Here is a 14,869-nt window from a genome sequence, read left to right on the forward strand (position 1 = left end):
ACACACATTACCATGTGCAAGGACTGGGGTTTGAGCCTTCCCCTGCCTGTGCCCCTCCATGAAGGATAGACATTTTACAGTGAAGCAGGTCTGCAGTTGTCTCTCTTTCTCTCTCCAACTCTCCTCCCCCCTAAATTTCTATCTGTCCTATCTAATAAAAATAGAAAAGAAGGAGAAGAAGAAGAATTAGAAGAAAAAAAAAGAAGGACGGGAACTGGGCGGTGGAGCAGCATGTTAAGCGTACATGGCACAAAGCTCAAGGACTGGCTAAAGGATCCCGGTTCGAGCCCCCGGCTCCCCACCTGCAGGGGAGTCGCTTCACAAGCAGTGAAGCAGGTCTGCATGTATCTATCTTTCTCTCCACCTCTCTGTCTTCCCCTTCTCTCTCTATTTCTCTCTCTCCTATCCAACAACAACCACATCAATAACCACAACAATGTTAAACAACAAGGGCAACAAAAGGGAAAATAAATAAATAAATAAAATGTTTAAAAAAAAAAAAGGAGGACGATGAGAAGAATAATTAGAAGAAGGAGAAGAAGGAGAAGGAGAAGGGGAAGGGGAAGGGGAAGGGGAAGGATAAGGAGAAGGAGAAGAAGAAGAAGAAGAAGAAGAAGAAGAAGGGGAATTAGAAGAAGAAAAAAGAAAAGAAAAGAAAAGAAAAGAAAAGAAAAGAAAAGAAAAGAAAAGAAAAGAAAAGAAAAGAAGCAGGGGAGAGAGCCCTGGGCTGGCACACAGCTGGTACAAAGGCCTGAGGCAAGAGCACTTTCATAGACTTAAGAGCTGCAAGAAACCCCAATGCCAGTATGAGCAAGAGGGGGAGAGATAAATTTGGGAGGCAGGCAGGAGTCTGTAAAGATACTGACTTTTGTTCTCAACATGAAGCAGACATGAAGCAGACTCACAGAGAGAAATTCAGAGGGGAAGAACCTGACCAGATGTTCATTCAGAAAAGATGACAGAGAAGAGGTCAGGGAGGGAAGTAGAGAAGGGCCATACAGTCTTCTGGGTAAGAAATGAAGGGGACTAAGTAGGAAAAAAATACATGACATACTAGGATACCTTTCACAAGAGCACTTAAGAAGCAGCACAAAACTCAGAGTGAGAAGCTGGCAAAAGGCAACAGTTAATGGACTTTTGGAGAGACCCATGTAGCCTAGCACCTGACTTTTTCACCTGCCACTTTCTCCTTTGCCAGATCAGCACAGTTTTATGTTAGAAGAATCTCCAAGGCAGCAGATGGTGTGTGTGTATATATGGATTTTTTTCTCTCATAAGACAAAAGTTAGGTAATGCACCTTCTTTAACTCATCCATTATTTTGTGCAAGGACCTGGGTTCAAGCCCCCACTCTCGCCTTCAAGGGAGAAGCTTCATGAGCAGTGAAACATGCTGCAGGCCTCTATCTATCTATCTATCTATCTATCTTTATTTATTATATAAAGACAGCCAGAAACTGAGAGGGTAGGGAGAGAGACATCTGCAGTACTGTTTCACCATTCACAAAGCTTTCCCCCTGCAATTGGGGGCTAGGGGCTCAAACCTGGGTTCTTACACATGGTAATATGTGCTCTCAACCAGGAGCACCATCACCCAGCTCCTCTCTCTTCTTCTCTATTTTCTCTTCCCCCATTCAATTTCTTTGTCTCTAGCCAATAAAATAAAAATAAGGAATATATATATTAACTAATGAAAGAGAGATGGGGAAAGAGAGAAGCAAGGGATCACTCTGGCACCTTTGATTGAGCTCAGGACTTCATGTTTTTGTTTCTGATGCTTTATCCACCTGTACCCCCTCCCAGGCCTTGAGAGTTCAGTTTCTACTCTACATTGTTGTTATTATTATTTTACTTTTTATTTATTTTCCATGAAGGCTTAACTTGAGGTTTCATACCTGAGCAATTCCCCTAGTAGACTGGTTTTTCATTCTTTTTTTTTTTTTTTTCAGATATAGGGAGAGAGACAGACAGGGAAAACACCACAGCACTAATCCTGTGCTCATGAAGCTCCCTTTGTGTTAGTGTTCCCATGTGGCGGCCAGGGGCTCGAACCCAGGTTCTTTGCAGGGTCAAGGGGCTCACTTTTCTGGGTGACTTGTCTCCAAATCCCCCACGGCCCAATAAAGTCTGAACTTCTACATGTAGCCAGTAAGCAGATGAAGGGAAATAATTTTTTAAGGTCAGTTGAGAGAAAAAGTCTTAGAAAAATTCCTGCTCCCATAAGTTGCCATGTGTGGGATCTGGGGACACAGGGCAGCCATGGGGGGGAGTGTTCTGTTATCAGCAAGGACAAAGGGCAAGAAAAGCAGGGAAGAAAACACACATAGCAATGAGACCATGTGTCAGGTGGAGGGGAACTGGGGCAGTGTGGGGTGGGGTGTAGGCGGGCAAGAGGAACAGGGGGAGTAGAAAAGTTGGTGAGAGGTTGCTGTGGAAACTCACCCCAGACTTCCTGTCTGCTGATGGTATAGGAGATTGTCTCCACGGGACACTATTCCGGCAGGGTGAGTTCTGCTTTGCTCAAGACCAAGAGCAATGATTCCCCCTGTACACACACCCCCAAACCCCAGGTCTCACCAAGAGACCTTGCAAGTGCAAGGTCAATTCCCACCTCTGTCTAGGAGTTAATGGGACTCCCACCCTATGTGACACTATCACCACTCCTAGCAAGCTAACTTCCCCCTTTCAGCCAGGAAACAGAGGAAAAGAGACACACAGAAAGAAGAGATACCACTCCACTGCTTGTGAAGCTTCCCTTGTGAGTTCTGCTCCCATGTGGAAACCAGGGACTTGAACCCTAGACCATGTACATGGTAATATGTGTGCTTTACTGGCTGATCTACTTCCGGGCCTCTTGATGTGTTTTTTATTATTATTGTTATTACTATTATTATTATTTAGGTAGAGACCAAGAATGAATGTGAAAGGACCACAGCCCCAAAGCTTCATCCAGTGTGGTATGGACCAAATCTGAACCTGGGTTTTACACATGGCAAATAAGTACAGTATCCAAGTGATATATTTTGCCAGGTTTTTTTGTGTATGTGCTTAATTTAAGACACTCAAGACTAAAGAAAATTTGTGGCATGGTCCGGGAGGTGGCACAGTGAATAAAGGATCAGATTCTGAAGCATGAGGTCCTGAGTTCAATCTCTGGCAGCACATGTACCAGAGTAACGTATGGTTCTTTCTCCCTTGCCTCCTATCTTTCTCATTAATAATATCTTAAAAAGAAAGAAAGAAAGAAAGAAAGAAAGAAAGAAAGAAAGAAAGAAAGAAAGAAAGAAGAGAAAAATGAAAGGAAGAAATAGATAAAAAAAAAAAAGGAAGAAAGAAATAACTGCTAGGAATGGTGGAGTCATATAGGCACCAAGCCCTGGCGACCACCCTGGTGGCAAAATAAATAAATAAATAAGAAAATTCTAGTTACAGGGGCCAGGTAGTAACTTAAGTACACATGGCGTGAAGTGCAAGGACCGGCTCAAGGATCCCGGTTCTAGCCCCCAGCTCCCCACCTGTAGGGGGGTCGCCTCACAAGTGGTGAAGCAGGTCTGCAGGTGTCTGTCTCTCTCCCTCTCTGTCTTCCCCTCCTCTCAATTTCTCTCTGTCCTATCCAATAACAACAACAATGACAACAATAACAACAAGAGCAACAACAAAAAAAAAATGGTCTCCAGGAGCAGTGGATTTGTAGTGCAGGCAATGAGTCCCAGTGGTAATCCTGGAGGGAAAAGAAAGAAAGAAAGAAAGAAAGAAAGAAAGAAAGAAAGAAAGAAAGAAAGAAAGAAAGAAAGAAAGAAAGAAAGAGAGAAATTCTAGTTGCCATGGAGATAGCTGAGCAGAGGGTAAGCCTTGTTTACTTGAAGCCTGGGGTTTGGTGCCCAGCACTTCAATATGCCATACTTTGGCCTCTCCCTCTTTCCCTCTTATGAAATGAATGAGTAAATTTAAAAGAAAAAAAGAATATGAGCCTTACAGAAGCTCTCAGAGGGCCTTGCCACCAGCTGTGGGTAGTTGACTAACATCTGGTGTGAGCCATTATAAGCACCTGAAGACCATGGTGGAGGCATCTGCATTCCTCTTGATTCCTTCGCACAGTGCCTTCCAACACTGAAAAAGAGTCCAAAAAATATATTATTAAAATAAATAATCAATAACACATGTCTGTTGTTAAGGAAAACAAAAAGTAAAACTTAATCAAAAGGAAAAGAAAAAAAAAACGCCCTTGTCTTTCCAATTATATAGTTTTTCCTCTTTATCTCTTATACATAAAAAAGTGAAGCCAGGTGTTTTAATGTTTAGCTATTGTTCTCTTCCAATCGATATTCAATAGCTAGTCAAGCTATGGTAAACACCAGGGCAGTGGTACATATGTTATAATATGCAAGGATCTGGGTTCAAGCCCACTGGCCCCTACCTACAGAGGGCAAGCTTCCTAAGTGGTCAAACAGTGCTACAGGTGTCTCTTTCTCTCAGGTATCTCACCTTCCTCTCTCAATTTCTCTCTTACTTTATTCAAATAAATAAAATATTTTTAAAATACCAATAGATATTTAAACTAAGGTAAACTATAATTCCTTCCCCATCACTAATGCTATTTAAACTAGAGTTCTCTTCTCTCTCTAGCTAACAGGTGTAAATTAAAATATCATGCTAAAGACGAGAGTTTCTATCTTAACAATAAGGAGGTTACCTAGTTTCCATATCCCCTCCCTCAGTTTCAACACCACTTATCTCCACCCTGAGCTCCTTAGCACCCCATAAATAGCGTACCCTTACACATGGCAACATGTGAACTCTTCTGGGTGAGCCACCCACCAGCCCGTTTATTACATTAAGTCACTTTCTCCTTCCTTTGTGTTTGTGGCTGCCTCTGTTCTCTAGACTATATGCTCCTGGTCTGGCACACAGAGGTGCCTGGCAGACAGCTGGCAGTGATCACACTGGCCAGGGAACAGAGGAGCAGAAGGGCAGATGGGGCGAAGTCTCTGGGGCAGGACAACATGTGGGTGTCACCAACAAAGAGTTGATCTTTCTCCTTTGTGGGACTTTAAGAGTCAAGGGATAGCTTAATAGTAAGGCATATGCCTTGCCAAGTGCATGGCCCAGGATCAAACCCTGGCATCACATGGAAAGTACCATGGTAATGGGGGGAGCTCCAGTGCTGTGGTATCTCTCTCCCTCCATGGTTTTCTATGTTTCTCTAGGTGAATGAAAAAAAATGGTCTGAGAGTGGTAAAAAGTATGTGTGTTTGAGGCCCAAGATGCACCAAAAAAAAAAAAAAAAAAAAAAGGAGAAACTAAAGGAAAGAAATATAAGCACCCAGCTAATGTAACTAACAAGAATATTTTGGAGTCTTCAGAATGGAATAGAAAACAAACTGGTGGGGGTTGGGCGGTGGCGCAGTGGGTTAAGCACACGTGGTGTGAAGCGCACAGATCGATGCAAGGATCCTAGTTCTAGACCCTGGCTCCCCACCTGCAGGAGGTTTGCTTCACAAGTGGTGAAGCAGATCTGCAGGTGTCTATCTTTCTCTCCCTCTCTCTGCTTTCCTCTCCTCTCTCAATTTCTCTCTGCCCTATCTAACAACAACAATAATAATAACAAGAACAACAAAAATGGGGGGAGATGACCTCCAGGAGCAGTGGATTCGTAGTGCAGGCACCAAGCCCCAGTGATAACCCTGGAGGCAAAAAAAAAAAAAAAGAAAACAAACTGGTGGTGTACCCAGTTGAGTACACATGTTGCCATGTACAAGGATCTAGGTTCAAGCCCCCAGTCTCCACCTGCAAGGGGGAAGCTTCATGAGGAGTGAAGCAGATCTGTAGATATCTTTCCCACTCTCTTTCTACTTTCTCAATTTCCTTCTGTCATATCAAAAAGAAAGGAGGGAGTCGGGTGGTAGTGCAGTGGGTTAAGCACACGTGGCACAAAGCACAAGAACCGGTGTAAGGATTCCGGTTTGAGCCCCCGGCTTCCCACCTGAAGGGGAGTTTCCACACAAGCGGTGAAGCAGGTCTGCAGGTGTCAAAAGAAAAAAAAATAACAAAAAGAAAGAAAGGAAAGAAAAGATACCTTCTGCACCCCAAGAAATGCTGTGCAGATGTCCCCTCAGGCTAGTGCCAGTTCCCGCAAGAGTTGGGACATTCTCAGAGCACCTGTTCCACCATGTTGTCCCCTCAGGCTAGTGCCAGTTCCCATGAGAGTTAATACGATATTCTTGAAGTGCCCTTCCCAACCAATCCTGTCCCGGCTGGTCACTCCCAGGTTTTGCCCTAAAAAGCCCTTCTTCTTCCCTCTCTTTCCTGCTCTCTTGCCTGCTTTTCACTTTGGTGATTAGACGCAGGGAAGGTTGCTGCGCAAGGCAGCCATTTTGGCTAGCTCCACGTGGCCCAAACCACTGCGCTCTCACCCAACTCTGAGGTGCCCACGCGAATAAAGAATTGTGTTCCCTCTCTGCTCCAGATCTCCTCTATCTTTCCTCCGCGTTGCAGCCGACAAAGAAGAATTTTGGTTCATACTCCTAACAAGGGAGAAATGATAGGGGAAGATGACCAGAAGGCTCTGAATCCCAACTCCATCAGGACCCAGAGAGAGAAGAGGAAAAAAAGGAAAGACATTTGGAAGTAGCAATCGGTGTATGTGCAACTTAGAAATGAAGAGAAGGCAGGACCACAGAAAAAATGGGCAAATATATACAAATATAGACAGTTATAGAAATAATAGTGTCAACTACCTATCTGCAGACTTGGGAGAACTACTGCAGTTTCCGATGGAGGGAATGGGAACACAGAGCTCTGGTGGTGAGAATGTTGCAGAATTATACCCGTTATCTTATAATTTTGTAAATCAATATTAAGTCACTAATAAAATTAAAAGAAAACAAAACAAAATGGAAAACAAAGCTGAGTGACTAGGTTGGGCAGCCAACCTGCGCACTCCCTCACCTCACTCCACAGCACAGGCAGCCAGTCTGAGAACAGCCCTGTCACGGGTGAGGGTGCCGAGGCCCAGCTGATTGTGCTGTGGGTTGGGGTGAAGATCTGAAGGCAGACAAGGACTTGAACTCGGGTTGCAAGCATCCTCACTCAGTATGACATCTTAGAGCCTACCCACTCCCCACTCTCATTGTGTTGAGGGAGTTTGTCATTTTTATTTCCAGTAAAATTCTTCCTGAAGCTGGCCATCTGCTTCCCTGTGTCCTAGAACTGCTGGCTTCATCCTGGTGACAAGGGTGGGGGAAACAGGGTCCCTGGGGCTGCCAGGCAACAGGGAGGGCCTTCCCAGTCCCAGGGTTCCTGACCTGGGCCCAGATCCTCTCAGCTGAGTGAACAGAGCTGGCAGATGGTTCACATAGTAGAGCATACATGCTCAGGAGCCCAGGTTCCAGTCCCCTGGTCACCATATGGGTGTCTACAGGGGGGAAGCTGCACAAGCAGTGGAGTTGTCAGACACAACCTCAGCCTCAGATGGTTTGGGGTCCACCCTGCTTGGAGCCTGACATGCTATGTCCCCCACAGATCCTGAACATGGAGGATGACCAGAACTGGTACAAAGCCGAGCTTCAGGGTGCAGAGGGATTCGTCCCCAAGAACTATATCCGCATCAAGCCCCACCCGTGAGTGACCCACCCCTCCCATGTCCTTAGGGCACCTCCAGAGATCTCCACTGGATCCTCCTGGCCCAGGCTGAGCTGTCCAAGTGTCCCTTGGGCATAAGGGCATCTTTCCCAGTTTGGGAAACAGGAACGTAAAGACTGGTTTGTGTCAGATTAGGGGAAACCAGGGTGGTGACACTGAGGGCCCAGAAGTCAGGGAAGGCAGGGGCTTGGCTACTGGGCTACTGGTTGCTGTGTGTCTCTGGCAGGCCTACACCCTGTCTGTTCTTCCATTTCCCTATGTGTGACATGAGGAGGGCTAGATGCCAATTTATAGATGATTCTAGAGCTCCCTCTAAAAATTCTAGATTCCCTCTAAAGATTCTAGAGCTCAGCCTGGAGTCACTGGCTGTGCCCCCAGATCCAGCTCAGATGACCCTAGAGACAGGCACATGAGGGTTCTGTGGCCAGACAGGCCAGCCCACCTGCAGGAGAGATGAGACTCAAAGAAAGCAGCCACAGGACCAGAATCAGTTAGTGCTTAGATGACCAGACCACGAGGGCCTCCCTAGGCAGCAAGTCAGGTTTTGAAGGATGCACAGGAGTTCGCAAAGCAGACAAACAGAAAGATGCTCCGGGATAAACACAGGAAGAGTCCAAGGTAGGTGGGTTGGTGGGGGTTGTAGAAGTGTTTGAGCAGGGAGAAACTCAGCCCGGGGATAGATTATAAGAACGTGTGTGTGTGTGTGTGTGTGTGTGTGTGTGTGTGTGTGTGTGTGTGTGTGTGTGTGTGTGACTGTGGGTTTAGGGGAGGAGGTGTAGGCACAGGGTACAACTTGGAGGGCAGTTCCTTTTCATCTTCTAGTGCTTTCCAGAGCTACTCCACCCCCTGCTTCCTGGGCTGGGGGAAACCTAGTGCAGGTCCAACCACAACATCTGTCCCTTCTCCCCTCCAGCCTCCCAGGGCAACTCTGCCCCTGCTTTTCTGTCATTTAATTAGGGCACAAGGAGAGAGGTGGGGGGGAGAGAAAGACATCTATCCTAGGCAGGAGAGGCTACAGGTCTGGGGCTCATAGAGAATCCCCCCACCCCCAGTGGGGGTATGGTCCAGCAAAGACTGGGAAGCAGTAAGAGGTTTTTGTTTGCTAGGGAAAGAGGGCAGGGAGGAAAGGTGAGAAAAGCTGGCAAAAGTTTTGTTGTTATCACAGCAAAGTCTCTGGTTGAGGTCAGGCTCAACCAGGGCATCTGAGGGCCACTGAGGGTTCCAGCTTGAGGGCAGCACCTAGGATGAGTCCTGGCCTCTTGGACTTGGGACAGAGCAGGAATGGACATCTGGCTGGAGTCATGCCAGCTGTATCCTTGGCTAACCTCACCACCTGCATGGACCCCAAAAACAGCAATGGGGGAATTCCAGCCCTGTCTCTGACTCAGCCCATAAAGTCCCCAGGGTGTGGAACTGAGGAGGGTAGGGTTCCCAGAAGGCTTTGTGCCTCTGCCAGCAACCACTGTCACCCCCCAACTCCAAGGTGGGAGACACCCCAGAGAAGATAAAATAAGACCTGGCCCTCCTACAGCCTAACTCATGACTGGGCCTGTGCCAGGAGGGCTCTGAGGAAGGCCATGCTCTGTGGGTCCTAGAGGTTGGAGTAGGAGTTTGCCAGGGGGAAGGACAGTCTAAGTGAGAGCAGGACTGGATACCAGAGTGCTGGGTCAGGGTAGGAGGGGTGGCTGGGCTGTGTCGAGGCTGTGAGCCTGTTGTACAACCTTCTGGGGCCTTCCAACTCTCTCTAGGCACCTCAGTAAAAGGAGGTGATGAGGTAGCCACAAAGTGGTGGTGCCATGTGATGGGGAGAGCCACCTCTGGGGCATCCTAGGAGGTGCTGCACCCTGTCCTGTGGTTTCCTGTCAGGGCGTGGCTGTGACAGCTTCTAAGGGCAGTGCTGTCAACATGCTAGTGCCTCCTGGGTCCTGAGGCTTCTTAGGAATCAACTCTGTCACTAGGAATCACCCACTTGGGACACCATGGGCCCTGACCTCTGCACCTCCAAACCCCTACCCCCAGGAAACACCTATTTGAGGCACTGTGGACCCTGACTCCTATATCTGCACCTACTGGGGGCTTCCACTGGTAGGGCACCCTTTCTGGGCCCCCTGAGCCCCATTCTCACCACTCCAGCTCAGTCTCTGTTCTGGGAGTTACTGTCCAGAGCCCCCAAACTCTGTGGGTGCTGCTTCGGGTCCTCAGAGGGCTGCCCAGAACCCCCCCCCCCCACTCCAGCTACCTTCCTTTCTCTCCTGGGAATCTCACTACAAGAGACGCAATACACTCCCAGTTTGAGAGTGGCCATAAGCTAGAACCTCACTTTTTAAAAATTATTTATTTAAGAAAGGAGACGTTAACAAAACCATAGGATAGGAGGGGTACAACTCCACACAATTCCCACTACCCGATCTCCATATCCAATAACCTCACTTTTGGAGGTATGGGCACCCCAGACTAGAGCCTGGAGCATGCTGGGAGATCAGAGAGCCAGTGAGGGGTATGCTGCAGGGAGCAGGTGAGCCCCTAGGCAGGGAGGCATGGAGGCAAGAAGCCTTGGGCAAGAGGCCCTGGGCACCAGGGGTAAGTGAGTAGGGAGTCTGAGCTGGGGCATTGCAATTCACACTTGTCAACATCATGAGAGACAGGAAAAGTCCCAGCTACATCCGCCCAGAGAGTTCAGCCTCAGGAAGCCCTTCTTCTTCTAGCGTTTGCCCTTCTTCCGTAGCCAGTCAACAGCGTCAGGTTGAGCCTGATGTAAAGTTTCGAGACCTCCTTTGAATCTGGAGAGGTGGCAGTCGTTGACTATGTGGGCCATAGTCTGTCTGTAGCCGCAGGGGCAGTTCGGGTCGTCTCTGGCTCCCCAGCGATGGAACATAGCGGCGCACCGGTCATGGCCTGTTCGATAGCGATTGAGGAGGGCCCAATCATAACGTGCTAGGTCAAAGCCGGGTTGATGCTTGCAGGGGTCTGTGATGAGATGTTTGTTCTTTACCTCAGCTGACTGCCAACTCTGTTGAGAAAGGGAATGGAATCAGCCAGGGGTTCCCTTGGAAACTCCACCCACTGGGGTTCTGGTCTCCCATCTGACCAGTAAATGGGTGAATCAAAGTCAGGCTGATGCATTGGGTCATTCAAGGCCACAGGCATCCTGGAGGCAGTCAGCAGGTCTATCAGGGCCAAGAGAAGCTGGATTCTAGCCTAGTGGGCCCTGGGGATCTAACCATCTTCCAGGTACTTTCCCATGTTATATTTATTTACTTATTTACTTATTGCCACCAGAGTTACCACTGGGGCTCAGTGCCTGCATAACAAATCCACTGCTCCTGCTGGTCTTTTTTTTTTCTTCTTATTTGATAAGAGAGAGGAGAGGGAGAAAGAGAAGGATAGAGAGAGAAACAGAAAGGAAGAGAGAGAGTGAGAGAGAAAGGAGAGATGCCTGCAGCACTGCTTTATCATTTGTAAAGCTTTCCCCTGCAGGTAGGAATTAGGGCTTGAACTCAGGTCTTGGCACATAATAATGTGTGTGCTCTACCAGATGTGCAACTGACAGCCTTTAAACCCATATCTTTTATTTTATTCTTATTTGTTTATTAATTTTTCATCAGAGCACTACTCAGCTCTGGATTATGGTGGTGCTTGGGATTAAACCTGGGACCTGAGAGCCTCAGGCAGGAAAGTCTTTTGCAGAACCATTATGTTGTCTCCCCAAGAAAGGCCTCCTCTCGTAGCCAGGAACCCCTTCCACAATCTTGAGTGAAAAGCTCACCTAGGCTCAGTTTACCTGTCTACTGGGGTTCCAAAGCCCAAGGCTATCTGTGGCTTCGAGGTGGAGGCCTCAGCTCCCTGCCCCTGGAAATACAGGACACAGGCTGGGGTGCCGGCTTGGCTCCACCCAGTCTAAACCCCCTGCAGGTGGTACTCAGGCCGGATCTCCCGCCAGCTGGCTGAGCGCATCCTCATGGAACGGAACCAGCTGGGAGCCTTCCTGATCCGCGAGAGTGAGAGCTCCCCGGGGGACTTCTCTGTCTCCGTGAAGTGAGTTCTGACCCACAGTGGTGGGGGGGGGACAGGTATTGATGGGAGGTTGCTGAGGCCAGGGCAGACCTGGAATCCCAGGGTGTGGCTAGAAGTGAGGTTAGAAGAAGTCGGGCAGTGGTCCAGGAGGTGATGCAGTGGATAAAGCATCGGACTCTCAAGTATGAGGTCCTGAGTTCAATCACCTGCAGCACATGTACCAGGGTGATGCCTGGTTCTTTCTCTCTCCTCCTATGTTTCTTTAATAAAATAAATAAAATCTTTAAAAAGAAGAAGAAGAAGGAGAAGGAGAAGGAGAAGGAGAAGGAGAAGGAGAAGGAGAAGGAGAAGGAGAAGGAGAAGGAGAAGTCGGGCAGTAGCATAGTGGGTTAAGTGCACTTGGCGCAAAGCGCAAGGACCATAGTAAGAATCCCAGTTGGAGACCCTGGCTACCCACCTGCAGGGGTGTCCCTTCACTAGCGGTGAAGCAGGTCTGCAGGTGTCTACCCCTTGCTCCCCCTCTCTGTCTTCCCCTCCTCTCTCCATTTCTCTCTGTCCTAACAATGACGACATCAATTACAACAACAATAACTACAACAGTAATTTTTTTTTTAAAAAAAAGAGCAACAAAAGGGAAAATAAATAAATAAATAAAGTGAGGTTAGAGTCCTGAAAGCTGTGGAGACTCAGCACCCAGAGGGAGGGCAGCATGGGCCAGGGATACCTCAGCAGGGAGGGCATCGAGGCCTAGGTTTGAGCCTCAGCACCACATGGGAGCACCATGGTGCACACTCTGGTAGGTTGGCTTCCCATCCCCCATCTCTCTCCCTCTCTGAAGTTAAAAAGAATGAAAAAGTTGACCCATTAGCAGTGAAACCACACATATGCAAGGCTCCAAGATCAATAGTAGTAGTAACAATAATAGTAGTAACAATAATAGTAATAATAATGATTAATGTGAAGAGGGAGACAGAGGGCATCCTGAATGGGAATGCTGGCTACATCTGGTTTTGTGATTTCTGGCATTTGTGTTTGGGCTTCTCCTGGTGGTTTTTTTTGTTTTTGTTATTGTTTTTGTCTTTGGATAGAAACTGAGAGGGAAGGGGGAGATAGAGAAGGAGAGAGACAGAGAAATACCTGCAGCCCTGCTTCACCACTCGTGAAGCTTCCTCCTACAGGTGGGAACCAGAAACTTAAAACCCAGATCCTTGTGCATGGTTATGTATGTACTCTACCAGGTATGCTACCACCTAGTCTATGATGTTTTGTGGACTCTAAGCTTGGCTCTACCACCTCAGGCTGTGTGAGCTTGCATCAGTCACTTAACCTCTCTGTGCCTATTTCCTCATCTGTCTGGTGGACCATAAGCAGGGATGGCTGAGTTAGAACATGTCAGAGTAGTGAGGGCAGGGGTGGTCCTGGAGCAGGGCAGCCAGGAACAGGCAGTGGCACTGGGCAGATCAGTTCTGGAGGCTGCAACAGGGGTGGCTGGGCACTCAGGCCAGGCTGGAAAGGGAATAGGAGCTGGGAGTATGAGAGGGTCATACCCACTGCTCTGTCCTCCAAGCCCCAGTGCCTAGGCCAGAGGGCCGCAGATGCAGACTTGGAGGCACTTGCTGGTCTGGGAGGGGGAAACAACAGGAATGAGTCAGAATCCTGCCCTGTGTCCCCATGGGGGGGTGGGGAGGGCAGCCAGCAATGAAGGCCTAGTGCTATAGAAAGGGTCCTTGGAGGTGACCTTTGATCCCCATAGAAGTGGCAAGGAACCTGGGGTGAGGCATTGTGGCTGCCTAGCTCAGAGGGGCTTGCACTTGGGAGTGAGGGCTCCCTAAGAGGCATGGTAGATCCAGCTGTAGGGCTCAGGTCAGAGCTAGCTCAGGAACAGGTCCCTGGGTTCTTCTGGCTGCCATAGGAAGGGGGTGTCCCTCACTGTCACTCAGAGCACATGCCAGGTGGCCAGGCTGCCAGGGAGGGTCTGTGGCTCTGCTAAGATGCCCATCCCACCTCAGGACTGAGCCCAGTCAGCACACAGTGATTTTCCAAAGAACAAAGGGACACAGAAGCATGTACCAGAGGATAGTGTGGACCCTTCTGGCTCTGGGGCCCTGGGAAGAGGCCTGTGGTTTGTGATTTGTGAAGTCCTCATGGGGGATTTCAGGGGTGATGGCCATCTGGGGTCCTACATGGAGGAGGATGGCCACAACCAGGAAGACTACTGGGGACCCAACATCAGGAAGATGGAAGTACCCCAGAGCCCCAGGCTATGTCATCAGCCATCCTCTGTAAGTCTGTCTTCCTGGGAACCAGGGTAATTGCTGGGTCTCAATGAATGCACCACTCAACTGCTCCTGGCAGTCATTTTCTTTTCCTTTTTCCTTTCTGAGAGTGAGAGACAGAGACTGGAAGAAAGAGACAGGATTGCTCTACCACTCATGAAGCTTCCTCCCTGCAGGAGGGTAGCACTGTTCATGTGTGGTGGTGGTGGTCTGGGTGATGAGAAATTCTGCCCCCCAGGGTGGCCCAGGGCACCCCACCTATACAGCCCAGCCCCACGCCCCACCCTTCACATCACTGAGACAGGAGGTGGGGATCCTCCAAGGGCAGCTCTCTGAGTCTGGTATCTTCAGGGTGTGATTCCTAGAAGCAGCCCAGAATCCTCACAGGTCTGCCCCTACAGCCTGACCGCTTGCATTGCCCTCCCAGCACCCAAGCATGAACACAGCACCCTCTGATGGCCTTCTTTGTCCATGTAGTCCTGCTCAGACTCAGACCTAAACCTCTCTACCTTGAGTGTGTATGAGCCACAAGACAGGGCCAGGTGAGAAGACACCACCTCGCCCAAGGTCTCTGTGGCCAGCTGGTAAAGGAAATTCATGCTCTAAGTGATGGAGGAGGGGACATTTGAGTGGGCCCTGCAGCGTGAGTAGGAGTTCAATGAGGAATGGAGAAGGTATTGCAGGCCTAGGGAAGGGCACGTGCAAAGATCCAGGGGTGCAGGAATGAGGGCTGAGCTTCAGAAAGCCAGAAAGGGAGATGACAGGTTTTCTCTCAATCTCTCTTCCTCCCCCTCTCCCTATCTGCAGCTCCAGGCTACTTTTTCACTCAGACATCAAAACAGAAAAGGAGCACCATGTGGTTTGAGCCTAGCTCTTGTGCCAGGCAAGGCAGGTGCCCTACCCTGAGGTGCTCTCTCTTCAAGCCATGATCAGCAAAGCC

At 48.7% G+C, this 14,869-nt stretch overlaps 1 protein-coding gene across 3 annotated transcripts in view; it reads left to right on the forward strand.

Moving 5' to 3' along the window:
- Positions 1 to 14,869, forward strand: part of GRAP (GRB2 related adaptor protein) — a 28,032-nt gene that overhangs the window by 7,949 nt on the left and 5,214 nt on the right. For 2 of the 3 annotated variants that reach the window (XM_016189594.2, XM_016189595.2), the window contains exons 2-3: positions 7,520 to 7,617; positions 11,552 to 11,674. In XM_016189594.2, the coding sequence (XP_016045080.1) occupies positions 7,520 to 7,617; positions 11,552 to 11,674 (221 nt within the window). The remainder of the gene's footprint in view (positions 1 to 7,519; positions 7,618 to 11,551; positions 11,675 to 14,869) is intronic. The other variant, XM_060203201.1, reaches the window with a different exon arrangement.

This window comes from Erinaceus europaeus, chromosome 12 (genome assembly GCF_950295315.1).
Source record: "Erinaceus europaeus chromosome 12, mEriEur2.1, whole genome shotgun sequence".
Taxonomy (NCBI): Eukaryota; Metazoa; Chordata; class Mammalia; order Eulipotyphla; family Erinaceidae; genus Erinaceus; species Erinaceus europaeus.